Source organism: Enhydra lutris, unplaced genomic scaffold (assembly GCF_002288905.1).
Source record: "Enhydra lutris kenyoni isolate GAN:26980312 unplaced genomic scaffold, ASM228890v2 scaffoldscaffold88, whole genome shotgun sequence".
NCBI lineage: Eukaryota > Metazoa > Chordata > Mammalia > Carnivora > Mustelidae > Enhydra > Enhydra lutris.
The window spans coordinates 2,313,579-2,338,955 of record NW_019154172.1 but is presented as its reverse complement, the minus strand read 5'-3'; the positions used below and the strand labels follow the sequence as shown (position 1 = coordinate 2,338,955).

General features: G+C 46.5%; 3 protein-coding genes across 8 annotated transcripts in view; 1 reads left to right on the top strand and 2 right to left on the bottom strand.

The window, feature by feature from the left end:
* Positions 1 to 141: 141 nt before the first annotated feature.
* Positions 142 to 5,667, bottom strand: LOC111162001 (tropomodulin 4). Its single transcript, XM_022526128.1, has 10 exons — positions 5,215 to 5,667; positions 4,040 to 4,204; positions 3,681 to 3,837; positions 3,039 to 3,155; positions 2,395 to 2,484; positions 2,081 to 2,211; positions 1,881 to 1,988; positions 1,324 to 1,467; positions 919 to 1,063; positions 142 to 522 (listed from the first exon to the last, which is right to left on the bottom strand). The coding sequence occupies exons 2-10, from the start codon at positions 4,160 to 4,162 to the stop codon at positions 500 to 502; spliced, it is 1,038 nt and encodes a 345-aa protein (XP_022381836.1). The 5' UTR covers positions 4,163 to 4,204; positions 5,215 to 5,667; the 3' UTR covers positions 142 to 499.
* Positions 5,668 to 5,745: 78 nt separating this feature from the next.
* Positions 5,746 to 17,310, bottom strand: LOC111162000 (vacuolar protein sorting 72 homolog). 2 transcript variants are annotated; one of them, XM_022526126.1, is made up of 6 exons: positions 17,132 to 17,310; positions 13,057 to 13,209; positions 12,742 to 12,856; positions 11,792 to 11,968; positions 6,640 to 6,784; positions 5,746 to 6,360 (listed from the first exon to the last, which is right to left on the bottom strand). In XM_022526126.1, exons 1-6 carry the CDS (start codon positions 17,246 to 17,248, stop codon positions 5,943 to 5,945), a joined length of 1,125 nt encoding a protein of 374 aa, XP_022381834.1. In that variant the 5' UTR covers positions 17,249 to 17,310; the 3' UTR covers positions 5,746 to 5,942. The 2 variants fall into 2 exon arrangements, with proteins under 2 accessions (XP_022381834.1, XP_022381835.1); XM_022526127.1 differs by having other exon boundaries at positions 5,746 to 6,330; positions 17,132 to 17,309.
* A 3,909-nt stretch (positions 17,311 to 21,219) lies between these two features.
* The window catches only part of LOC111161951 (phosphatidylinositol-4-phosphate 5-kinase type 1 alpha), a 39,437-nt gene continuing 35,279 nt past the window's right edge, over positions 21,220 to 25,377 (top strand). For all 5 annotated transcript variants that reach the window (XM_022526036.1, XM_022526035.1, XM_022526033.1 and 2 more), the window contains exon 1: positions 21,220 to 21,695. In XM_022526036.1, coding sequence (XP_022381744.1) covers positions 21,614 to 21,695 — 82 coding nt within the window. In that variant the 5' untranslated portion in view covers positions 21,220 to 21,613. The remainder of the gene's footprint in view (positions 21,696 to 25,377) is intronic.

The following is a 25,377-nucleotide window of genomic DNA, read 5'->3' as shown; positions in this document are numbered from 1 at the left end:
TACCAAAGTCATGCCAAGCGTCAGCTGCACGCAGCCCAATGCCCTATTAATAAGTCTGTCAGAAGGAGGTCTTTGCCCTTCATGTTCTCTGCCTTCTTCCTCACCTCCACTCAAAGTCCTTTCCTCCTTTAGATCACATGAGGGTTGTGGGTAGGCACCAGGGGGCCTGGCCACATCTGGAAAGAGGGCTGGGGTAGGTACCCTGTGAGAGCAGAAGGAACTAACAGCATTGGCAGGGCCATGGGGAACACCAAGGGAGGGTGCTCCCCCACCTCTGCCTGGTAACTTGACCCTCCCTGCCTGCTGATCCCCAGAGTATAAATAATCCCCTGATGAACTGGCAGTAATCCTTGGGGGTTAGCGCCAAGATTCCCACCCCAAAGCCCAACGAAGGAGGCAGGCAGAGTGGACAGAAGGGCCTTTATTTACAGGAAGGGGAGAGATGAGGATTTAGACATTCAGGGCTCCCAGCTCTAGTTGGTAAGGGGAAAAGGTAGTGTTATCTCTTTTTTTGCTGGCGACCTATAATGGGAGAGAGTAAACACAAGCCTTTGTTCCATCTTCTCCTTCCTGCAAAGATGCTCTTCTTCCCCTTTCCAGTTCCTCGGCCAGACTCATAAAGAGGTAATGTCTTCGGCCAGCAAGCATACCCATCCCTCATTAACAAAGCAAAATAAGAAATAACATGGCAAATAAAAATACCGTTCCCACAAACAGGTATGTCTAGATTCTTTTCCTCCTTTCTACAGGTATAAATTTGGGGCAGGGGACTTTTCTATCTACTTTCTGGTCACTTAGGACTTCTCATGCGATTATTGCTTTGGCAGCACCCCAGGCTATTAGTCACTAAGTCATCTTTCCAGAGGATCCACTACTTCCTTGCCCTTTCCTCCATAGAACATGTCTGCATTTACTCACGTAGTTCATTGTTCCGGGTCATGGCCTGGGCCGCCCGAGCTCGTGGCCCCTGCTGTGTAAAGTGGTAGCCAAAGCGGACAATGGAGGGACACTGTTCCAGCACGGTGGCCATCTCCATCTCCACTGCATCGCCAGGCCACTGGCGCTAGGGGAGGGAGAGATGAGACCCGTCAGCTACACTCTCTGTGTTGTTCATGGCCCCATACCACCAACCCTTTGGGGGGTCGAAGAAGCTTGTTTCATCACAGTGGGTGATGAGGGGCTGACTTGGCTCCCTCCATAGAAACAATGAAGAGGAGAATTCAGATAAAAGTAGATGAGATCCTGACTCAGTAGTGGCTGCCCAAGGGAAGAGAGTCAGTGAATATTAGCTGAATGCAAAGACCAGAGAAAGGGAATGCTGACCTGGTTGTCTACACGGAGCTCAGTGAGTGTGGCATTTTCCCGAACTGCCTTCAACACAGCCATGAGCCCTGTGCTGCTGATGAAGTTGGATTCAATGTTCAAGCTCTGGAGGCTACGATTTTCACGCAACATGTCTGCCACCGCCTGGGGAGTAGGGACTTGGGTTAGGATTAGGGGACAGTTTCACAAGTGACTGAGGAAAGAGAGAACAGGAGCAAGAGGGAACACAGCTCTTTAAGAAGAGGCCTTGAAAAAAAAAAAAGAGGCCTTGAGGAGCTAGAGGCTAGAGGGAGACAGAAAGGAACACAGGTAGTAGGGGAAACACAGAGGTAAGCTTGTGGTGGAGTCGGTGGGCTGATGAGACGGTTGTGGCTCTCTGAGAAGGTAATCTGAAGATTTCAGAGCGATGAGCCATAGGAGTGAGGGTAGAGTCTCCATCAAGTTACCCTAAGAGAACATGATGGGAATAGCACCCCCAGCACAACCCCTTTGGACAGCCCTGGTCGGGGTACATGTCACGGTATGGGAGGAGGGCTAGGGGTTTCAAGTTGCCTTACATTGGCAATGGGGTCACCACTCCTTGTGGCCACCAGACTGAAGCTCCGGACGTAGGTATTTGTCTTCATTGCTTCACATAACTCTGTTAGCATGGGGATCGGGATGTCCTGTCACAGGGGAAGAGATGGCAGGCTAAGGGACTCACATATCTGGGACTCACATAGTTCAATGGGAAGAATGGCAGGGGGCGGTCAGATACCTGTATGTTATTGAGGTTCACCTCCTCTAGCTCCTTGTCATTGTTTCGAACACTCTTTAGGATCTCCTCGATGTTTGTGGGATTTGGGGGCTCATCTGGCACTGGTTTGTACTTGTCAGGCTGCACCACGCCTGGTGGGTGAGGGCCAGAAGGAAACCCCAGCATGTCCCCCACAATCTCCTCCCCATTGGTTCTCTTATTATTCATGTTTCATACTCTCTCCATGATCCCCCTGTCTCACCCTTCACTACCTTTCCTCTGACTTTGGGACTGCCTGCCAAAGCCCCGGGTGCCATGCCCCCAGACACACTTACTGCTGATGCCTTCCGTGTTGCAAATCTCTCCGCTGCAGATGGCGTCATAGTATTGCTTGTTGCTCATCAGTGTGTACATGCCCAGAATTGCTGGAGAGAGCAAGTAGAGGGGCCACAGGTTTGTTCCCAGCCCCCCTCCCTCCTCATTCTGAATCGGTTGTAGTTTTCAGGCCTGACCTCTTCCACTCTTCCAACGAGGTTCCCACTATCCCTAGATCCCAGAGTTCCCTTCCATGAACTGCTTAAGGTGGTGGTTTTTAAGACTTTGAGACAGGGCTAAGGGTAAGTCCCTAAAGAACCCCTAGAGGATGAGGGAGAGAAAAACAACAATAGCATTTCACATTCAGGAAAAAAAGGGTGTGTGTGTGTGTGTGTGAGGGAGTCTGACTTCCTCCTGTTTTCAGCTGGGGTAGTTCCACTTTTATCTGCCTTACAATCCCTGTAAAATTGCCTTTGAGATGTGAACTATGAAATTAAAAAACGAACGAGTGAATATATAAACCAAAAAAAAATTTTAAACCACGACCTGAGGCTTTCTCTAACATCTGTGTCCTATTCAGGGCCTTCCTCACTAGTCCCATGCCCTGGGTGGAAACCCCTGGCCCTGGTGTCCCTGCCCTCCTCAACTTCCCATAGCAGCCCACCTGCAATATCACACATTTCAGCATCTGTGGCATTGGCCAGTGCCTCTTCCAGTTCAGGCTCCAGGGTGATCTGTTCCTGTGCAGGAATTTCTCTCTTGGGCTGAATATAGGGTTTCCCTGATGGGAAGATGAAGGACGGTTCAGGTAGAGGTCATTCCTCCTAAGATCCTGGTCTTCAGCTTCCTTTCCTTCTCCAGGAGGTAGAGGTATGAGTCATTAGGGGCCACTGTAAAGCTTGAGTCCTCTACCAGCTCAGGACTCCTGGGTCCCCTGATCTCTTCTAAAAGTTGAACAGTGAGGGGCGCCTGGGTGGCTCAGTTGGTTAAGCCGCTGCCTTCGGCTCAGGTCATGGTCCCAGCGTCCTGGGATCGAGTCCCACATCGGGCTCCTTGCTCAGCGGGAGCCTGCTTCTCCATCTGCCTCTGCCTGCCACTCTGTCTGCCTGTGCTCACTCTGACAAATAAATAAATAAAATCTTAAAAAAAAAAAAAAAAGTTGAACAGTGAAAGATGGCATGTAGGTTTCAGGGTGGCCGAGTCCCTGGGCAGCTAGAAGCTGGAAGGTGAGAGGGAAGCTGGAGGGGGTACACTTGAGAGACACCCATTTGGATTTGGGTAGGCATGGTTGTTAGGGTCTCCATACCTTTCTTCTCGCCTGTGAAGGGCACCAAGTCATCACGCTCTTTGACCTCTAGTGCCTGCTGCTCCAGGTACTGCAAAAGGGCATCCCGGTCCAGGGGCCCTGTTGGACTCTTCTTTGTCTGGTCACGTTGTCTTAGTCCAGCTGGCAGGAGCATGTTCTTAGGGATGAGTTTTGGGGAGCAAGTAAGACCTCTGATCTGGAGCACCTCCAGGGCTCCCTAAAACATCTACAGACACCTTTTCCCTGGCCCCCTGGGGACTCCAAGCCCTGTAGGCAGCCCTGACCTTAGCCACCCAGGACCCCTCACCCTTCCCAAATGCCTGGAGACTGCTCCTGGTCGCCTGTGCTGGGGCCCCTACCTCGGGGTCCATCTCCTGTAGCTCGCAGTCCAGCTGCTCTAGCTCCTCAGGGCTCAAGGTCCTTAGGATCTCATCTTCATCTATGTCTCTGTATTTCTCCAGTTCCTTCTGATACGATGACATGATGGTCCCCACCCCCTCCCCACTGTGTGGCACTCAGGGAGCCTGGGGGACATGGGGAAAGTGATTGGATAATGGAAAGATGTTCACAGACGCAGCAGGACATAAAACAGCCGGGGGTAGAACAATGAACTAGATGCCTTGGAGGTTAGAAATCTAGTCAGGCCTGGGAAGATGGGGAGAGGTTAGGTTGTGTAGTTAGAACCAGAGCTTGCTTCTTCCTGCTTCCCCAGCTTCAGCCACTCTGGATGGGGATCCCAGGCATCCAAGCTGGATTTATCTGCCCATTGTATGACAGAGAAATCCTGGCAGCACCCTCCCCTATAACCTTGCCCGTTGGTGCCTCTTGCCCAAGCACAGCTGCCAGGGCCCCAGCCAACACAGCTGGCCCCATGCCCAATTCCTATTGAGAGGAAGGGGGGGCATACAGAGAACTTCAGGGAAATTCCTCCTCTCTTCCTCATAATCCAGCCTTTTCCCTAAACTGGTTTAAGAAAGCAAGGTGGGAGGGTTGGGAGTAAAAGAGACAGTTCTCTTCCTCTACCCTCATTTCCTCTTTTATTGTGGGGGAATCACAATTTCACTTTCTATGTTTGCTAAAATTCTAAATCCCAAGGGAAAGCAAGGGCTCAGAAGAGCTGGGGGACTTCCAGGTTGGGGGAAGGGTGGTACGGTCTCAGAAGGGACCGAGTCCCTACAATTTGTCCCTGGCTTTGGACGGGAAGATGACACCGGACCAATGGGTGGGAAATGCCTTCTAAATGCGATAAAGTTTCTCTAAAAACAGTGGGAAGATTAAACTCACACAGTCTTTTACATTAGGGAAAATACACACAAGCTACACATACACACCATGCCAAATATGAAAGATCCAGAAAGTGTGTGAGATACTTGCATTGACAATGTAAACTACTGTTAATAGATAGGACGGACAGTGGCAGAAACATATGCTGAGAGACAGAGACACACTCCGTATCATTCCCAATAGGAGACACCCCTCTCCTCGCATCTCCCGCCAGGCTCTGATCCATAAGCCCCCTGCCTTCCCCACCTACCAGTCCTGGTGGCCACCTCCCTTCTCACCTCCCCTTCTGTCGGTTGGTCTGTCGGTGCTACTGGAGCACTGTCCCAGCCGCGGGAGGAGCCCAGTGCCGGGGAAGAGGGTGGGGGAACAGTGAGCTCAGCATTTTATTATTTTAGCTCTGGCCAGGTGGGGGGTGGTGGGAGATCACATATACACAGCCCCCATACCCTGCCCGGCCCGGAGAGCCTCTAGTGGCCACCAACAGCCATGGCACTTCCTTCCCCTCCTGCGTAGCAGCCTCAGTCCGAGCAACTGTTCTAGGAGAATCACCCAGTTCCTACTTATTTGGTGCCTTGCTATATTTGAAGCAGTGACTACAAGGTGATATAAAGGTAGGTATAAGAATTTTGTTTGGATGTCTAATTTAAAGTTGTTTATAATCCAGCTGCAGGAATGAATACTTAGAATTTTAAAAAGGAAGCTCACGATCAACTCTATTAAATAAAATGAAGACCCTTATATACTCAGACATTCACAAAGACTTCTTGCTCCCAACTCTAGATCAGACACCAGACAAACGGGATGCTTCTTTTTTATTAGATTAAAAAACACAAAACCAGCAGGAACCGGGGGGGGGGAGAAATATAGAAAAGGGCTGGGCAAAGTTCAGAGCTGACAAAGGGGAAAAGCAGGGAGACAAGGGGAAACGTGAAGAGCCCCAAGTCAAGGCAGGAGAGGGGTTTCCAAGGACTAAGCATCTTATTTGATGACAATTTTCTGGCGCAAGGCTCGGGGCCCAGAACCAGGGAGGGGCTCAGGAGGCGGCGGGCCAGGGCCCAGCGCTGAGGCAGTGGGCGGCAGTCCGTGGGCAGTGATGTACTTCTTGTAGGCCTCACGGATGATCTTGAAGGCTCGAGCAGTGGCATAGGGGATGTCTGTGACAGGGTCCCGGTACAGGGCTGGCCGATGGGTGACAGGGCAGACCTCCCGAACAGGGACCTTTGGGGGCCGCCCTTGGGGAAACCATTCCTCAAATGTTGCATCATCGCTAAAAGTGATGAAGGTACGGGAGCAGCGAGCTGGAGGGACGACGGGTCCAGTGCCTGCACGGGGAGTCAGCGCAGAGGCTGTGGGAGTAGGATCCAGTCTAAGGGGCGAGACAGAAACACAAAAACTTCTGAGGAGAAAAAACAACAGATAAAGAGAGATCAGACAGGCAAGGAAAGAGATGAAGGAGAAAGAACGATGGGAACGTTCTGAGAGAATCAAAGTGACAGATGGGGAAAAGCAAGCTGGGCTGAATGAAAAACTGGAGAGAATGAGGAGAGGCTAAAAGAAACATGGAGCTGAGGGAACAGGACTCTGAAAGACATCCACATGTTGGAGAGAGCTGCGTGAGGAGAGCTGAGGAGGGCAGGAGAAGGCTCTCTCCCCTTCTTCCTTGTGACACACTCACCCTTCCACATCCACATTCTCCTCTTTAGGGCCTGGCTCCCCAACAAGCGGCACCGTCACCGAATGATAGGTGATTATGGGCCCTGGGCACTTCCGCTTCTTGTGCACCTGCTTCTTTTTGTCAGCCTCGAGCCTCTCGTATGTCTCTTCAGGGTCAAAGGAAGGAATGAGGGGAAGGTGAGTTCCCCCTGTGCCCACAGTCACTTCTGTCCCACAGTCTTGATGACCTTCCTGGCTGTCCAGTCTCTGCCTAAGCCATTCACACAAATCCTGAAGCCCCCTCGCACCTCTACTTCTGATGTTTTCTGCTTGCCCCCGATATCCTCTCTGCCCATTTCTCCTGTCCACTTGGTTCCTCATGCACTCAGAAGAGTGGGACTTTAGAACTAGAAGAGACCCTTGGATAAGGAGCCTGCTGTTTCCCTCTGTATCCCTCCACAGCTGCCCTGTCCACTTGCTCCCAGCAAGAGCATCTCGCGGTGTCTTCAGGCATCTTTGGTCATTACAGAGTTCCTTCCTATTTTAAGCTGGAATATGATGCCTGATGACACTGTTTTATCTTTTTGGGCTATAAAGAATGCAGGTCTGCTCTGTCTTCCATATGACAGTCCTTTACACAGTTGAAGTTATTGTCCATGTCTCTCCAGGCTGATCACAATGCCCATTTCATCGAGCCATTCCTCGTACAAAATGGTTTTGAGATACGCTCTCAGAGGTTATAAGCTGGGCAGCCCACTTAAGTGTTTTGTGTGATCTGTTTTGTATTGTATTATTTTATTTTATTTTTTTAAGATTTATTTTGGGGAGGGGATAGAGTGTGTGAGCACATGGTGGGATGGGGAGAGGGAGAGAATCCTCAAGCAGATTCCCTGCTGCTAGAGCCGGATGTAGAGCCCAATCCCAGGACCCTGAGATCATGACCTCAGCTGAAATCAAGAGCTGGGTATTTATTTATTTTTTTTTAAAGATTTTATTTATTTATTTGACAGAGAGATCACAAGCAGGCAGAGAGGCAGGCAGAGAGAGAGGAGGAAGCAGGCTCCCTGCTGAGCAGAGAGCCCGATGCGGGGCTCGATCCCAGGACTCTGAGATCATGATCCGAGCCGAAGGCAGCGGCTTAACCCACTGAGCCACCCAGGCGCCCCAAGAGCTGGGTATTTAACTGACTGAGCCACGTAGATGCCCTAAGGAAATTATATTTAAACACAGAGATTTCGGGGCACCTGGGTGGCTCAGTTGTTTAGCATCTGCCTTTGGCTCAGGTCATGATCCCCGAGACCTGGGATCAAGCCCAGCATCGGACTCCCCGTTAATGGGAAGCCTGCTTCTCCCTCTCCCACTCCCCCTACTTGTGTTACCTCTCTTGCTGTGTCTCTGTCAAATAAATAAATAAATAAAATCTTAAAAAAATTACATAAACACAGAGATTTCTGGTTCCTCTTAAAATAACAAGAAAATCTGGCAACCCTGCATTTGCACTGTCATGTGGCAACAACGAGCTGAGCGGAATAGCTGCCTCTCCTTCCGAGCACTCTTCTAATTCACCACAGTCCCCTGGCGGACTCGTGACACTGCACTATGGCAGTTTGTGGTTCGTATACACGTCTCCTCCTCAAGGACAATGACTGTGACTCATACTACCTACATATTCCCGGGGCTGGGCAGTGTTCTGCACATTACAGGCATTCAACAAGTATTTGTTAATGCTCAGTGGTCAGAAATATTCCTGTCCCTTTCCGCTGAATGAACTCCAAATTTCTGTTTCTTAAATATGGGTACAATCCTCTAGATAAAGTCGGGCCAGAAAAGTGTGCTCTGGGAACCCCAACAATGATTTAGCCTCTTTTGTACTTGGAATTCGGGTAGGTAATATTGCTTTCTTTCCCTTCAGCCAACCTTCCAACCCTTCTTCTTTCGAACACTTCCCTGTACCTTCTAGAAATCCTCCATAATCAACCAATGCATCTATGTCCTCCAGTTCCTCCCTCAGCATGCCCTCGGCAACTTGTCTTCCTGGAAGCCCGTCACCCTGTCGGGCCCTGCTCTCCCTGCAACCCTCTGGCAGAGGCTGCTCATCCTGCCACATCCCAAGCAGCGCGTGCCTGTGTCCTGCTGAGTGCACTTTGCACTTTATACCACAGCTCCTCTACCCATCTGCAGACCCACCTCCCCGCTGACACAGATGCCACTGGGTTAGATCACCTCTCCTTCCTGTCATGCTCCCTCCCTCCCTCACCGAAGACTTCAGCAATCTTTTCTACTCTTCCTCTCCACCCAACTCCTGTCATCCTACATCACGCTGGTGACCTCAAACATGCACACACGGGTAACCCCTTCAACCTCCCATCCCCACAGTTTCTTTACCAATCTCATCTCTCAACAATCTTCCTGTCTAGGACACTTGAGTTATTCCATTCCGCTCCAGCTACAGCCCATACTTCGTTACTGCCTGCAACTGCCCCAGCTCTGAAATACTGCAATCACACATCCCAGGCTCTGGCCCCAACATCCTACCCTTTGGGTCTGTTTGCTCCCCTCTCTAGATACCTCTGTTCTTCCTCCTGTACACAGACCTCTCCATATTCTCTCTGCCTAGTGGCCCCTTCCAGGCTTCATTTCCTTTGTAAATCAAGGTTAGGTTCCTCAGTCTATCATTTTAGTCACTCTTATCAATCAAAACTCCATGGCCCAGACCTAGATTGCTGAGTGCTCCTGGAGAAGTATTACACAACAGGGTAGACTATGGACATATGTTCCCAAAATTTAACAGACTCCCCCAACATCAACAGAATATTCTATCTCAAAATTTCAAACACTCTTCACTCTCCCCTCAAGCTTTCAACCCTATGCCCAACACCTGACAGGTGATAGTGCCTAAAAAACATCAGATGAGAACCACTCCAATGTCCTGTTATGGGTTACTAACCTCCAACTATAAGCCATCCTCCCTCCCTCCCTCTTAAGCTAATTCCTTCACCTGTGCTCTAGCTACCCCTTCTCCAAAAACCCGCACTATTAATTATCCTTTCTTTCTTCTTTATCATTATACTCAGGTGCTTCTCATCAAAGACTGAGTTCCTCCGATCTTTGAGTAAAACAAGCAAAGAAAACTCTACATTGACCCTAGACCCTATAGCTTTTATTCCTTCTTCCACCCTTCACAACCAAACTTTTTAAGCCTGCTTCAAATTGGCGTGGTTCTCAAAAAGTGCTCTTTAAGGTCACCTCTGACCTCTTTGTCACCAAAACAAATGGACACTTCTCCATTCTCCTCTTGGGTGGCATCTCTGCAGCATTCAGAAGAGACTCTCTCTCAAACATTCTCTTTGCTTGGCATTCTTAAGGCAATTCTCCTGGAATTCTCTAACTCTCTGGCCACTGCTAAGCTCCTCTTTGATGAGCCATTACATTCTAGTGTCTGCAGGATTCATTCCCTTCCGCCTCTGTCTTCTCTTCCTCATGCTTTCTCCCTGGCTGATCTGACCACTCCAACATCAACAGTGCTATCTATAATCAACAGACTTTCAAACTTGTTTCCAGCGCAGATCTTTTGTCCAAACCCGGGTGTGTACACTGAACTGAACTCTCAGCACTGCATGGACTGTTCCCAGACTCCTCAAATTCAACATGTTCAAAAATGAACTTATTTTCCCCTGCCAAACAAGCTTCTGCAAGGTCTCCTATGTTAGTTACTGATGTAAGAAGCCTGGGAGTTACCCTCTTTACAGTGGTCCAAACCAACCAATGTGGTCAAAGGATGTGGACTCTAATTACAGTGACATCAAGGTCACCTCACTGTTTGTGATGGTCCTAAATCATTTCTGTTTTGAGGGACAGCTACTGCTTGAAAGCACTGAATTACCATTATACAGATAAAGATTAAATATCCAATTTTAAAGTCAGTATAATGAAACAGTCATGAAAATATATCCTGAAGATACTGGAAGTGAAGTAAACCTTTTTTCAATCATCGTGTTCTTTTGGAGTTATCTAAATTTGAGAAATATAAAAGTGGAATGGATTGGGTCTCAGATATTCTGGGTAAAGAATCTTCCACTCCACATTTGGGCTATAAACATTCAACTGTACATTCTTGCTCACATAAGAGAAAAATTCAGAGAAAGAAAGATTGGGGTGGGGGGCAGTATAGAGAAAAAAAAAGAACAGATTAAATACTACAGCTGATTCTGTGTTATTTCACCCAATGAAAGTATGCCCCACACTGAGCATTTGATGGGATGTGTGCAATCTGCTATTCCCTCATGTACTCTCATGATTTAAGACTCTCAGCACCCTATAAAGAAATGTGTGTTCTGGAGCACCTGGGTGGCTCGGTCAGTTAAGCATCCAACCCCCTGACTTCAGCTCAGGTCTTGATCTCAGGGTTGTAAGATTCTCTCTCCCTTTTCCTTTGCCCACCCCACTATAACCCTCCTCCAGCATTCTCACTCTCTTAAAAAAAAAAAAAGTATGTTTTGTACAGTCTATTATTGTACACAATTGTGTACTCAGCATATAAACTGAAGAGATTTTAAAGAATTTTTTCTTTAAAATAGTTCATCTTGGGGTGCTTGGTTGGCTCTGTTGGTTAAAGCCTCTGCCTTCGGCTCAGGTCATGATCCCAGGGTCCTGGGATCAAGCCTCGCATCGGGCTCTCTGCTTGGCAGGGAGCCTGCTTCCTCCTCTCTCTCTGCCTGCCTCTCTGCCTACTTGTGATCTCTCTGTCAAATAAATAAACAAAATCTTAAAAATAAATAAATAAATAAAATAGTTCATCTCATGAACTAATTCTGGAAAATGTCTAATTTTCATGATTATCATTAAAGTAGGCATTATCACCCCACTTTGTAAACCAGAACCGCAAGATACAAGTAGGTTAAGTAATTTGCTGGCAGTCTTACAGCAAGCTAACAGCACAACTAGGATTTGAACTTGGTTCTATGCAATTCTTATTTTATAACAATACACTTCCTCTTCCCTGTAACTTGTACTTTAGAGCTCTGCTAACTGCCTTGTTTCTTGCTCCTCATCCCTCACTCTGCATTTCCTTCGATTCCCTTGTTCCGAGTCTCCATCTCCCCAGCTGCTCAGGTCCTCCAGTCTCCATTTTTCTCATGCGCCTCAGCCCTCTGTTCTCAAAACCACAGACTGACCCAGTGAACGTAAGTTGAGCTCCTCTGTTATCTTGGCCTCTCTGAGCAGCTCTTCCTGGGTCAGTGGCCGCTCACAGTGGGGCCCCTTTCGCCGCCGTGACTGGCCCTGCCTCTCTTGTACCCGAAGGAATGTCTGTCGCGTATGCTCAGCTGTAGACTGACGCATAGACTTCCGACCTGGGAAAGAAGTAAGAGAGGAAAAAACCTTTGAATTCATGTCCACCTCTTTTATTCATTTATTTTCAAAATTTTAAAACTTGTTTGGAAATCATTTCAAACTTATAGAAAGGTTGCAAGAAGAGTCCACAGAATACCTATGTATCCCTTACCAGATCAACTCCTGTGAACCTTTTGCCCCATTTGCATTGCATATGTTTTCCCAAATGATCTGAGGGTTAAGCTGCACACATCTTAACTCTTGACCTTAAATACTTCAGTGTATATTTCCCAAGAATAAGGGTTTTCCAGGTACCTGGGTGGCTCAGTCCGTTAAGCGGCTGCTTTCAGCTCAGGTCACAATCCCACATCAGGCTCCCTGCTCAGCAGGAGGCAGCCTGTTTCTCCCTCTGTCCCCACCCCAAGGGCGCTCTTTCTCTCTCAAATAAATAAATAAAATCTTAAGGGAAAAAAAAAAAAAAAAAGAATAGGATGCCTGGGTGGCTCAGTTGGTTGGGCAGCTGCCTTTGGCTCACAGGTCATGATCATGGAGTCCCAGGATCGAGTCCTACATCGGGCTCCCTGCTTAGTGGGGAGTCTGCTTCTCCCTCTGACCTCTCCCCTCTCATGCTTTCTCAAATAAATAAATAAAATCGTTACAAAAAAAATAATAATAATAAGGGGTTTTCTTATATAGCCATAGTACAGTTATCAGCTTTGGTAAACTTAACACTGATATAATACTTAATCATTACGTTCCAATTTTGTCAATTGACTCAAACATCTGCACTCACTGTCAGAGCCATCATCCTGTAGTTCTAGTGGCAGCAGTGCCTTCTCTTCTCGGGCCTTCTGAGAGCTACCAGCTGGAGTGCTGACCTTTCGAGGCCTCAAGCTCTTGAGAGGCTCCTGGGGAGAGACTGGAATCAGATACCAGTCCCTGGTATCATAAAAATGACAAGGAGAAAGATGAGGATCTTAAGAGAAAACTAGCATTGCAGGAAATTGAACTGTTGGGGGTGGGGGTGCAGAGTACTGGGACCTCATAAAGGGCACAACAGAAATGATGAAATTATGGAAGTACAAGAAAACCAGGATACCCCCAGCACCTTATATGCTTTGGTGACTACTCGGCGCTTCCTTCTTGGCTCTTCTGCTTCTCCATCACTGGATGGTTCATCCCCTTCATCAATGTCAAAGTCAGAGTCCACCTCATCCTCTGTGTCTGACTGGTCCCCTTGATACTCATCATCACCTGATTCCTGAGGACATAGGGAGATGAGGTTCTCACTGTCACTGAGTCATCAGTGCCCCTCCAGAACAGAATCTCTTTGCTTTCTTGATGTAAGCGTTGCTCCACTCTCCTTCCCAACCCAGCCCTTCAATTTCTTCAGGCAAGAAGCCTTCCAAGCTGATGGCCTTTGGCACCAGCACCACCCCTTCCAGATTAATCAACTGCTCTTTACTTGTTGCACACCGTGTTAAATGCTGGGATACAAAGGATTTGGTTTGATCTCTACCTTCAGGGGTCTCACAGTCTGGCAGAAGACAGGACTTAGTGTAAAAGGAAGTTTGAATACAAAGCAACTATAAAGTATCAAACGGTACTAAACAGTACTAAAATGTTACAGGAGGGACGCCTGGGTAGCTCAGTCAGTTAAGTGGCCAACTCCTGATTTCAGCTCAGGTCATGATCTCAGGGTCCCGAGACTGAGCCACATGTTGGGCTCTGTGCTCAGCTCAGCGGGGAATGTGCTTGAGGACTGTCTCTCCTCTCCCTCTGCCCCTGCTCCCACTCTCTCTCTCTCTCTCTCTCTCTCTCTCTCTATCAAATAAATAAATAAATAAATAAATAAGTCTTTTTAAAAGTACAGGAGCTCAGAGGAAGACACACTTCCCATAGACTGGTGGTCTGGGAAGGTCTAAACTTTACACTTTATTCCTTTAGAGCAGGGATTGGCAAACTTTTACTGTGAAGGGCCAGAACAGACAGTGGGCCACATTTGACCAGCAGGTCAGGGTTTGCTGAGCCCTGCTTTAGACTCTAAAGAACAAAGAGGACTTGAGTTGTGGTTTAAAATACTGGGAGGGATGCCTGGGTGCCTCAGTCGGTTAAGCCACTGCCTTCCGCTCAGGTCGTGATCCCAGGGTCCTGGGATGAGTCCCACATCAGTCTCCTTGCTCAGCGAGGAGCCTGCTTCCCCCTCCCCCTCTGCCTGCCTCTCTGCCTACTTGTGATCTCTCTGTCAAATAAATAAATAAAATCTTTAAAAATAAATAAATAAAATAAAATACTGGTAGTGTTCAGACAGCCAAGAGGGCAGAGGTATCATGGGTAGATAGAACAGCAAGAACAAAGGTGCAGAAGCAGGAATGTGTATACCTTGTTTATGGAATAAAGATTTAGACCTAAGTAAAGCAGGTTTGTCTTGGTAAAGAAATCTTCCTAGCTGACTGCCTTTGATTCCAGCACAGCCTTCTTCCAACATTAACTAACTGCCCTATGCTAAAAGACTTGAAAAGACGGCATTCGGTCAATAGAGAAACTTACATATCAGGCTAATAAATTCATGACATATAATTTATAAGCAAGTGATTCTCAATCCTCTCCCTCTCCTTCCTTGTCCCACTACTGATAATCATTGCTGACATAAACTTACTGAGAAATAGGTCTCATTCCTCAGGTGTGTCGGAACAGAAAAATTATGGGGTACTAGTATTCCGTATAATGGGGAGCCAATGAAGATTTGGGGAAATAGAAAAACTATATACAAGGGTGTTTCAGAAAGCTCTGGAGGTGTTTAGCTGAGTGGAATAGAGAAGATGGAGTATAGCCTAGAATTGAGGGGCTACAGGTCAGGGCTAGAATGGCAGTCACATCGAAAAGTAAAGGGAAAAACACAGTTGTGGGCAGGGGAGTCAACTGGGCAGGGTGGCACCTCAAACATGTGGCTCTCTCTTCAATCAATGATGTAGACCAACAAGCTAATCTTGGTATACATGCTGCCAAAGCAGGCAAATAGCACAGACAGTTGACACTCCAAGCTAGCCAGAGTTCAATCTTGCACAGATGACCATCATTTCCTCCTAACTGATGTTTGTGAAAGACAGCCTGGGAACACATTAATCCCCTAGCTCTAAGTATTAAGTCATCTCACCAGAGAGGAGTAGTTCAACCACATGGTAGCTTAATGTCCAATCAAAATGCTTTCGCTAAGTTATGGATTTACTACCATTCCTTTGGCTTTTATCAAGGGTCATTAATAGCCATGACTAGATAAGAAAATGTTTCTACATTATCTACTGAACTCCTGTTACTCTATATATCTTATACAAGGATGCAATTCTTCCTGGGATTTAATGCTGAATAAGTTTTTCTCTCTTAAAGAATGTATATGCCTCTTTCTTACTGAAAAAAGAAATTCAGGGCTTGGCTGCCAGGAAGCTCACAGCTAAATTTAATATCAATTGCTATTACCAATTTAGCAGAGGCTCCTGGTACAATTACTTCTGATCTGTCTCTATTTTTACTGTTCCTACTTTTTGTTTGTATGGTAAGCCTCCTTTAATCCCTTTTGGAAGCATGAACGGTACATATTAAATAACGACTCATAAAATGACAGGAATAGGAAAATGGCCTTTGGGGGAGGGATGAGAACGTTCTATTTTAAACTGTAGTTGGTCAGGGCTGTGTAAGTAATGACTCCCAGTCATTAAGTCCTGTGGATTCAATTTCCTTAATTTGTCTTGTAACCTACTGCCCATGTTTCCCTACTCCCACTACCTCCTTCAAGCCATTCTCCTCATTAAAGAGTGAGTTTTCTAAAGTACTTATTTGATCATGGTACTTTGATGAATGGATGGACAGTAAACTCTTTAACATGGTTCACAAGGCCCAACATGGTCTGGCCTTTGCCTACTCCCTCCAGCCTTACCAACCTTTATTCTACTACAAGGTTTGGAGAATGAAAGTAGGCATGCATGTACCAGACCGAGACTCCGTACCTTTACACATTCTGCCCCAGACCCTTGGTGGGTTAACCTTTCTCCTTACCCTGCTCCCAGCCAAGGCTTACTTTTCATACTGTAGTGAGTTTAAACACCATGTCCCCCAGGGATGCCAATCCTGACCAGTAACTCGGGCTCCCACATGTTACCACAGCATCCCTACACTTATTTTACCCTTTATCACACAATATTTCAACTGTTAATCCAACTGGTTGCCCCACTGGGGTCAGGAATACAAAGTGGTGTTTTCAATACTCTCTGTTTCCCCCAGAACTTAAAACAGTGGTTGGCTTGCCCTAGCTTCTCAAAAGATATTTTAAGAATGGACAGATTCAGGATGCCTGGGTGGCTCAGTCGGTTAAGCAGCTGCCTTCGGCTCAAGTCATGATGCCAGTGTCCTGGAATCCAGTCCCACATGGTGGGGGGTGGGGGGGGTCCTTGCTCCGCGGGGAGCCTGCTTCTCCCTCTGCCTGCCACTCTGCCTGCCTGTACTCTCTCTGACAAATAAATATAAAATCTTAAAAAAAAAAAAAAAAAAAAAGGACAGATTCAATCAGTACCAGGACCAACCCAATCCAGAGAATGGACGTATACCGTTGAAGAAAACAGACCATTTCTAAACTTACAGAGCTTACAACCTAATAGAAAAGTATAAACAAGTAAGCAAACCAAATCTAATTACAATTTGAGCTCTATTCTAGGAAGAAGCAGTCAAGGAAGGGTTAGTTAACTAAGGAGCATTTACATTAAAAGTTGAAAGCCGAAAAAAGAGCAGTCTAAGCCCCTCTATCTTTTAAAGAGACTCCTTTCTGTACTTCAGGTGGACAGCTAGCTAAGCAGTGGATCAACGAGTATATACCGCGTGACTACGATGAGCTCGCGCACGTTGTTAGACGTCGGAAGTGCGGTGAAACATGCAACTAGAGAAGTACACAATTGGTTTCTTCCATATTCTGGGGTGCCTCCGGAGAGCCCCTGCATCCCTGACCCCTCCAAACCCATCCAGGACTCTCCTCTCCAAGGCTCCATCTCAACCCCCCGCGACTCTCCCACCCGGTCTCCAGTCCCAGCTCCCAGGGCTCCTCTACATTCCCCGCCCCCTTCTTTGTCCGAGGTTTCTCTGTTCAGGACTCCTTTTAGCTTCCTCCCCTCCCTCTTCCTGGGCCCGGCTCTTGCCTCCGTGAAACCCCCATAAGTCGTCTGGTAGAACTCATCTTCCTCCTCTGCCTCCAGGAGCCCAGAAAGCCGGTTCCCCGCTGTCTTCCGGGGGGCCCGGCCCCCAGCCAAACTCATCCTGCCTACCGAGACTGCGCCGCTACTAGCGGCCCCTCACCCAGTGCGGCTATCGGAGCTCGGCGATCGACACCACTACCTGCGGATGGCAGGCGGCGGCGGAAGCCTCTGGTCCACAGGCAGACGTAGCAGAGCGTCGAGAGGCTTCCAGTTGCGTCTGCCAAGCCCTCTTCACTCTGCAGCCCCGCCCGCTGGGAACACCGGGACCACCCCAAACTCCCTGCCCTAGCTCGCGCGGACCTGAACTGTGGAATGATTGGGTGTCACCAGGAGGCTTAGTACCCTAAGTCCAGAATTGGGGAGTCAACCAATTTTCATTTAAAAGAGGTCAGACCCCCCTCTGCTCCAGTCCGTTTTCCATTCTGCTTCTAGTAGTGAACGTTTTTAAAAACCCAGACTTTGTCTCTCTTCTACTCAAAGATCTTTAATGGCTCCCCGGCATCTTCAGGTTAAAGTCCAAAATCCTTGAGGCGGAATAGTAGTGTGGTTAAGAGCATAGCTTTAGAGGCAGCCAGACTTGAATTTGAGTAGAAGTTAGTATTCTGGCTGTGTGATTTTGGACAAGTGGCGGAATCTCGGTTTTCTCATCTGTAGAAGTGCAACTAGGGGCATCCGGCTGGCTCAGTGGGTACAGCATGCGACTCTTGATATCGGGGGTCTTGAGTTCAAGCCCCACTTGGGCCTGGAGCCTACTTAAGAAAAATAATAAAATGGAACTAATAATATCTACCTTTTAAAGTTGTTGAAAAAGGAGTGGGAGGATAGGGTGGTTGGGATAGGGATAGGGTGATGGACATTGGGGAGGGTATGTGTTGTGAGCACTGTGTATTGTGTAAGACTGATGAATTACAGACCTTACTCATGAAACAAATATATAAATAAAGTTGTTGAAAAGGGTAAGAGAGGGCGCCTGGGTGGCTCAGTGGGTTAGGCCGCTGCCTTCGTCTCAGGTCGTGATCTCGGGGTCCTGGGATCCAGTCCCGCATCGGGCTCTCTGCTCAGCAGGGAGCCTCCTTCCCTTCCTCTCTCTCTGCCTGCCTCTCTGCCTACTTGTGATCTCTCTCTGTCAAATAAATAAATAAAATCTTTTTTTTAAAAAAAAGGTAAGAGATATAATCCTTGTAAATTGCTTCACACAGGATTTAGTAAGCATATAGATGGTTAGAAGGTGGTAACTACAACTAACATGGCATTCAAAATCCTAATAATTTGGCCTCTCCCTGTCTTTCTAGCCTTACCTCCTGCCCTATCCTATCCCAGCATCACTTCCCAATTCTCTGTCGTGCCTGCATGCTTTTCCTTCTCCTGAGGATTCTTTCCCTATCTTGTATACCTGGCAAAATTCTGGTTCTATAAGATGGGGAAGTCTTCTTACTCACCCACCTCGCTTCCTGGTCCTGTGATATGGTCTGACTGCTTTCCATGGCCCTTTCTGACAGGTCTTCATTCATTTACTTATCAAATATTTACTGCATTCCATAACTCTGCCCATAACCATGGAGACCATGCCTCCTCCATTCTCCAGAGTAGTTTTAATCTCATACAGTCTGTGGTATTTTCAAGACCCTTTGTCAACTTCTTTCCCCATCTTTTACATTGAAAATGTGGTTGTCAAACCATAGCAACTGTATGTACTCAATGATGGCAGCTATTACATTTTATCCTAATGATTTCTATGTATATTTTATTAGCCTGTGACCTTTTGAGGGCATGGACTTTATCTTCCTCTGTGTATACCAGGAACTCTCATAGTGCCTAGGATATAGTTGGAGCTAATTAATATCAATTCAATGAATGAATTAATGAATGGCTATTGAATGAATAAGATACCCATCCTCTTATTTTGCATCTAGGTTGATCTTGCTTGCCTCTAGCCCCTCCATTCCGACCTTAGGAACTGTTATGAAAGTCACTTTAATAAAGCTCTGTGTGTGTGTGTGTGCATGTGTGTGTGTGTGGCACACAAGCACATTATATCTGTTAAGTTTGTATATGTTAAGTTTCAGATCGCCAGATTGCTCTGCTTTTCCAAAATATATATTGGTCAACTCCCTTCTCAATTTCCTTGGGGGCACCAAGCCAACATGTCCTGCTTTGCCTCTGCTTCCACACCCTGCCACGTCACCCCGGTTCTGCTATGCCAGGAATGTTACTGGGGAAGAGTGGTTCTGTGACTCAGAGGACACCCCAGGGATTGAGTGGGAGTGGAGGCAGAGACAAGGTATGGGAGAAAAGATGGGAGACACCTCTAGCCCCACTTTTTGAATTTTGCATTCATCCATTCACATATTCAGGAGACACGTATTATATACCTACTTTGTGCCAGGCAGTATTTTAGAGGCTTGAGATCTAAAAATGGATAAGATGTAATCTTTGCCCTGAAATGTTTAATCTTAGGAGGGAGACAAACTAGTAAACAGTCTGCCATAATACAAGGTAGTAGGAGTAATAGTCGCCATTTTCTGGTACATAAAGAGAAATAAAGATCCATAAGAGGCTACAAAACAGGAATCTCCTCTTTTCAGGAGGGCTGAAACCAAATTCGCTGATCAAATCCCAGGGAGAACATCCCCCCGTTTGACCTACTGCCTTGTGAATCAGGACTTTATTGGTCTCTTTCCAATTCTAAAAGCAGAAACAGCTTTATATCTACACCAGATGATTTCTAAAATAACTCAGGAAATGGTAGCAGCTCCATCCTTTTATGAAAACAAGGATAATTTATTCAAGAAATATTTATTGACGATCTGAGTGAAATCCTATGCTAGACAGTGTGCCCCCAACTGTTTAGTTGGCTGCAATTGTAAAATACTTAAGTGTCACACAATTCCATTGCTATGGGATGAAATGTCAATCCAATCATGTGAAGTTTGTCTACCTTCAGCATCCAAAGGAATATGAATAATCCAGCAGGTGGCAGCAGGGAAACAATTATTTTTGTCTTGATTTGCGAGAGGTAGAAGGCAGCGTTAGTCTGGGCTTTCCGGTCCTAGGTTCCCTTTCTAGAATCTGGAAGACACCCGGATAGAGGATAACCAGACCATCTTGGGCGCTACAAAAGCGAGACCCCCCCCCCCATTTCTCTAAATTTATTAATTCCATAAATAATTATTAAGCCTCTACCATGTGCAGAGTCACAGATGGGAGAAGCTGGAAATACAAATGTGAAACAGTGTTTGCTTACAGTCTGATCAAGGAGAGAGAGGTCTTAAGATCTCTACCTAGGTTCACAAACTCTAGGGTACTTTGTTAAAACTGAGTAGTGTTAGTCCACACACTAGACTAGAATGGGTAATTCATTGTGTCTCCATGCTCTTTGGTGCACAGATTAACAGAGTTAAAGAGCTAAGGGCTTGCTTGGATGGCGGGAAGACTGTGATATGGTCTGACTGCTTTCCATGGCCCTTTCTGACAGGTCTTCGTTCATTCATTTATCAAATACTTACTGCATTCCGTAAGTGTGCCCAGGGCTGCGTTTGAGGCAGTGTAGACCTGTTTTGAATGTCATTCAGAGGCAGACTAGACTGCCGAGCACGTTACAGTAAACAAAGCAGTAAAGCCGGAAGAATACTTAGTCGCAGGTGATGTTTTGTGACATCTGAGTGCTTAATATCTTTGTCTCGACGAAGAGTGCTTTTGTCGGGAGTTCTTCCCTGGGCTCTAAAATTGAGGGCCGGCAGAGTAGACTCACTTATCCCCAGCTCCGGCAATTCAACCGGGTCCTTTCGCAGAGCGGAATATAAATTGACCCACTGAGCCACCGTAGGGACAGTCTACAGTCGGGAAGGGGTTGTCTTGGACGGGTGGATTCGTTAGGGCGTGGGGAGCCCGTGTCATATGACCAGTAGCAGCCTCCCCTATTGGCTCTCAGGGGCCACCCTCTCTGCCCAGTCGAGTGGGCTGAAACGCTGGAGAGGTTAAGCGCATGCGCAGTTCTCGGATTTCCCTAGCCACCCAGAGTGGAGCGGTGGGGTTGGGCGATACACAGGCTGTGGCTAGGGAGGAGGGGTGGGGGCGTTTGTTCCGTTGGGACTTTTCACGCCCTTTTATTCCTTTAGGTGTGGTTAGGTTCAGCGGCTTGAGCGAGCGTATTCTCTTGTGAAAGAGGAAAGTAGCTCCCGCGGAGAGCGGTCGAAGTTGCGGAGGGGTGCGAGACAGGAGTTCTCCCCTATGCCAGCCAAATGGTGCGGCCCTGAGCTGTTTCACGACCCGGCCGGACGAGTCTGAGAGAGGCCCCGGAGGGGGCAGGGAGGCGGCCCGCAGAACGCGGGTTCTGTGAAGAGACGTGGAGAAGATTCGATTCGGAGAAGAGGAAGAGCCCGATTGAAGGGGAGCGAGGCCGCTGAGGGGGAGGGGGCTGCCAAGATGGCGTCGTCCTCCTCTGGGCCGTCGGCGGCCGGGGTTTCAGCCTCGGATCCCGCGGTCTCTTCCGGCGCCTCTTCCTCAGGTAATCAGGGTGGGGCGTGGGCAGGGGTCTGAGGACTGCTGGTGCGATGGGAAGGAGGGCGAGACCTGGGAGGGCACCTGTAACTGGGGATGTCCGAGGAGTTGCCGGTAAGGAGGACAGAGGCCGGGCTTTCAAATAGGAGGGCTTTCTGAGCGGGCACGGGGAGTCTGAGGAAAGGATGGATTTGGTTGAGGAGAGGGTGACTGTCAAAAATACTGTCTTCAGGAGACCGAATTGAGGACTTGAAGTAGTAGGGTTAGGAGGGGATGGAGATTGTAAGTGGGGGTGGGAGGGAAACAGAAGAGAAATCGAAAGGAACGGACAAAACTAAAATAAATGGAGGCTTCATAAGTAGAGGAATTAGTGTGAAAGGCAGGTGGAACCCAAGTTGATTGTGGGGTTAATTTGATGAACCTGTGGGAGAGAAGCCATGGAGTTGAAACATGTTTAAGAGTTAAGTGACGCTTTCTTTCGATTTGCTGTGGAGTTAGGGAATTGTGGATTTTGTTGGGGGTGGGAGTTGAGACCTCTTTTTCCTTAGAGACTCCCCTTCATGCGTCATTCCTTCTCACTTAGTGCCTCCCCCCCCGCCACGCGCACGCATTTGTACACACCTATATGTTATATCAAACACCCTACTTCGATGATTCCCATTTCTAGACTGCCCACTTTTGGGAAGGAATGGAACGTTTTGAAGGAAAGTGGAAAAAAGACCCTAAAAACAGATGGAGAAGGTGGAATGATGCATTACAGGGTGAGAGAGGTTATGTTGAGGATTAGGCCTGGGACGGATGGTGTGGTTTGGGGAGGTGGTTCTGCGTGCTGTGGGAGAATATTGCATAATAGGAAATGGACTGGAAGAATGCTTAGGCTGTATCAGGAAATTGGCACTTGGAGAATGGAGCCAGGGAACATAGCTCAAAGTAGTTAGAAACTATTGGAGATTGAGGGACTGCCGAGGAGCCACAAGAAAAGCAACAGATTGTGTGTAGGAGGAAAAATGTGTATAAGTGTGGGGAGGGGGTGGAGATTGAGTCAGAAACTGTTCTAGAGCTTCCATCAGAAATGTCTGGTGTTCCATAGTGACTGTTGCTTCTAAACTGTGAGCAGGAGAGGCTTTCAGATGGTGGATGCTGTACTTGAGATGAATTTCCTTAGGCCTGGGATGTCATCCTTGCCTTTTGAATTGGCTATATAGAAGGTTCTACCTTTCATATTTCAGCTGGGTTGGGTACCACTATATGGTCACAGATACTTTCTTCATAAGCTGCAGTTTTATTTATGTGCATCTATTTTTAGTTTCTTGAGAGGTGATTTTTGCCTTTCCTGTAAAAGCATGAAAGGACCAGATCAACTCATGTTGCATTCTAAGTGTGAAGAATGAAGTAAAGTGACAGATTTTGTTTTTATAGAGTAGTTCCTTAATTTAAGACCTTTTCTTCTTCCCCCAGTGCAGAAAGAACAATGGTTGTGTGTAGTCATTAAACTTAACTATCAAGTTATGTGTTCTATTAGAAACTAGGTTAACCTTAAAAGCCATGTGTTTATATCCCAAAATTTGATTCAGTACGTGTCTAATGGAAGTACTGGCCATGTGGACAGATTTAGAAGTAAAGGAAGTAGTTCTTTGTTACTTACTGATACATTTTTCTCCTCTTCCATCTCTGCTCCTGCTTCAGATAGTTCTATCTTTTTTAGATGTCACCGTATGGTATTTTTTTTATGTTTTTCTGCCAGATCCTAGGGTTGGCAGTTAATAATTCAGATTGCGTAAATGTTTTGGTCCTGTTTTGTTTTCCCAAGAAAATAAAATTAATAGGTTTCAGTGGACTTTACAGCTCCTTGATTCTGCTGTGTTCATATGAGAAGTCAAGGTATAAAAAATATCTAAAAATAGTTTTAGATTCCTGTTTTTACTTTTGTTTCTTACAGCTACCCTCTTTGCTCCTTTGACAGTTATTGAAGCAATTGTATTAAGAAGTTAAGAAAAATTAAATATTTCTGAAAACCTGATGGGATTTTTGTGTCCAGATACACAGTGTTGACTTTTATTTGTGTGTCTGCACTTTCACTTAGGTTTGGTCTTAGTAAATTTAATTTAGTAAGATAATTCATTTTAAGGGTATGATTGAAGACAATAGAATATTTGATTCTGATCCAAAAAAGGCTATTAAAAATGGGGTTTATTTGTCTTTACATTTTTTTTTAATGGGTTGTATTTGTGACTGGAGGTGAGTATTGCTGTATCTGGATGGTACCAGGAGAATTAGGACATTGACAGGAATGAGTGATGGTTTATGGTTTCCTAAATTGTTAAAGGCAAGAAGGCTGGCCTTGTAGAAATTCAGGGTAGGGAGGGTGTGTGTGTGTGTGTGTGTGTGTGTGTGTGTGTGTGTGTAACCATTCTAAAACCAGCTTACTGTTCTGAGGTGTTTAGCTGAATTCATTTAAATTTGGTGAAACTCTGAAATCCTGAAGGCAAGATTCTTTGGCAGTGTTGAAAATAGATTCAATATAAGAATGTTAGGATTCAGGGACAGATTGATCTTTTAGATAAGCCACTCATAACCTTTGGAGGCTCAAAATCTTTTGGCTTTCAAATTAGGAAGGACAGATTATTTAGAACAGTTGTTACTGTCTAGATGTTTTCACCATTAAGGCACCAGTAAGCTGGTCTTTTATACTGCTGACAAGTGAAATACAGATGGTAGATCAAACCATATGTTCTAAGAGATGTTTGACATCTTTTCCCATTGGAGTAATTTACATGTTTGGATTTGCAGGGAGGCAGTTATAAATGAATATCAATTTACAGAAGTCATCATCATGTGTTTGTTCTTATACTTTGTTTTTGTTTTTGTTTTTGTTTTTTTTTAAAGATTTTATTTATTTATTTGACAGACAGAGATCACAAGCAGGCAGAGAGGCAGGCAGAGAGAGAGGGGGGAAGCAGGCTCCCTGCCGAGCAGAGAGCCCGATGCGGGGCTCGATCCCAGGACCCTGAGATCATGACCTGAGCCGAAGGCAGCGGCCCAACCCGCTGAGCCACCCAGGCGCCCCTGTTCTTATACTTTGTTAATAAAAACTGATGCAGTTTGCCATCCAGTCTCAGCTGTTAGGTGTGTAAAGGAAATTTATTCCTTCTTTTGCTTTCTCCCCCATCCTCATTATTTGGACAGTGACACCACTTAAAAATAAAATTAGCCCTGAAGAGGTGCTCTTGACAGTATGACCATCTGTCATACCAGTGTGTGGAGAGTCTGTTTCCCTATCTGTAATTGGCCTAGTTTATCAAGATCTTGAAATTCAGGGGCGCCTGGTTGGCTCAGTTGGTAGAGCATGTGACTCAATCTTAGGGTTGTAAGTTCAAACCCCACATTACTGTGTAGAGATTACTTAAAAATAAAATCTTTTTTTTTTTTTTTTTAATTTTATTTATTTGTCAGAGACAGTGAGATAGAGAAAATAAGTGGGGGGGATGGGAGAGGGAGAAGCAGGCTTCCCACCGAGCAGGGAGCCTGATGGGGCTTGATCCCAGGACTCTAGGATCATGACCTGGGCTGCAGCCAGACACTTAATGACTGAGCCACCCAGGCACCCCAAAAATACAATCTTAAGGAAAAAAGAGAGAGAGAGAGCTTGAAATCAGCTACTGAGTCCTTTTTTTTTTTTTTTAACCGCA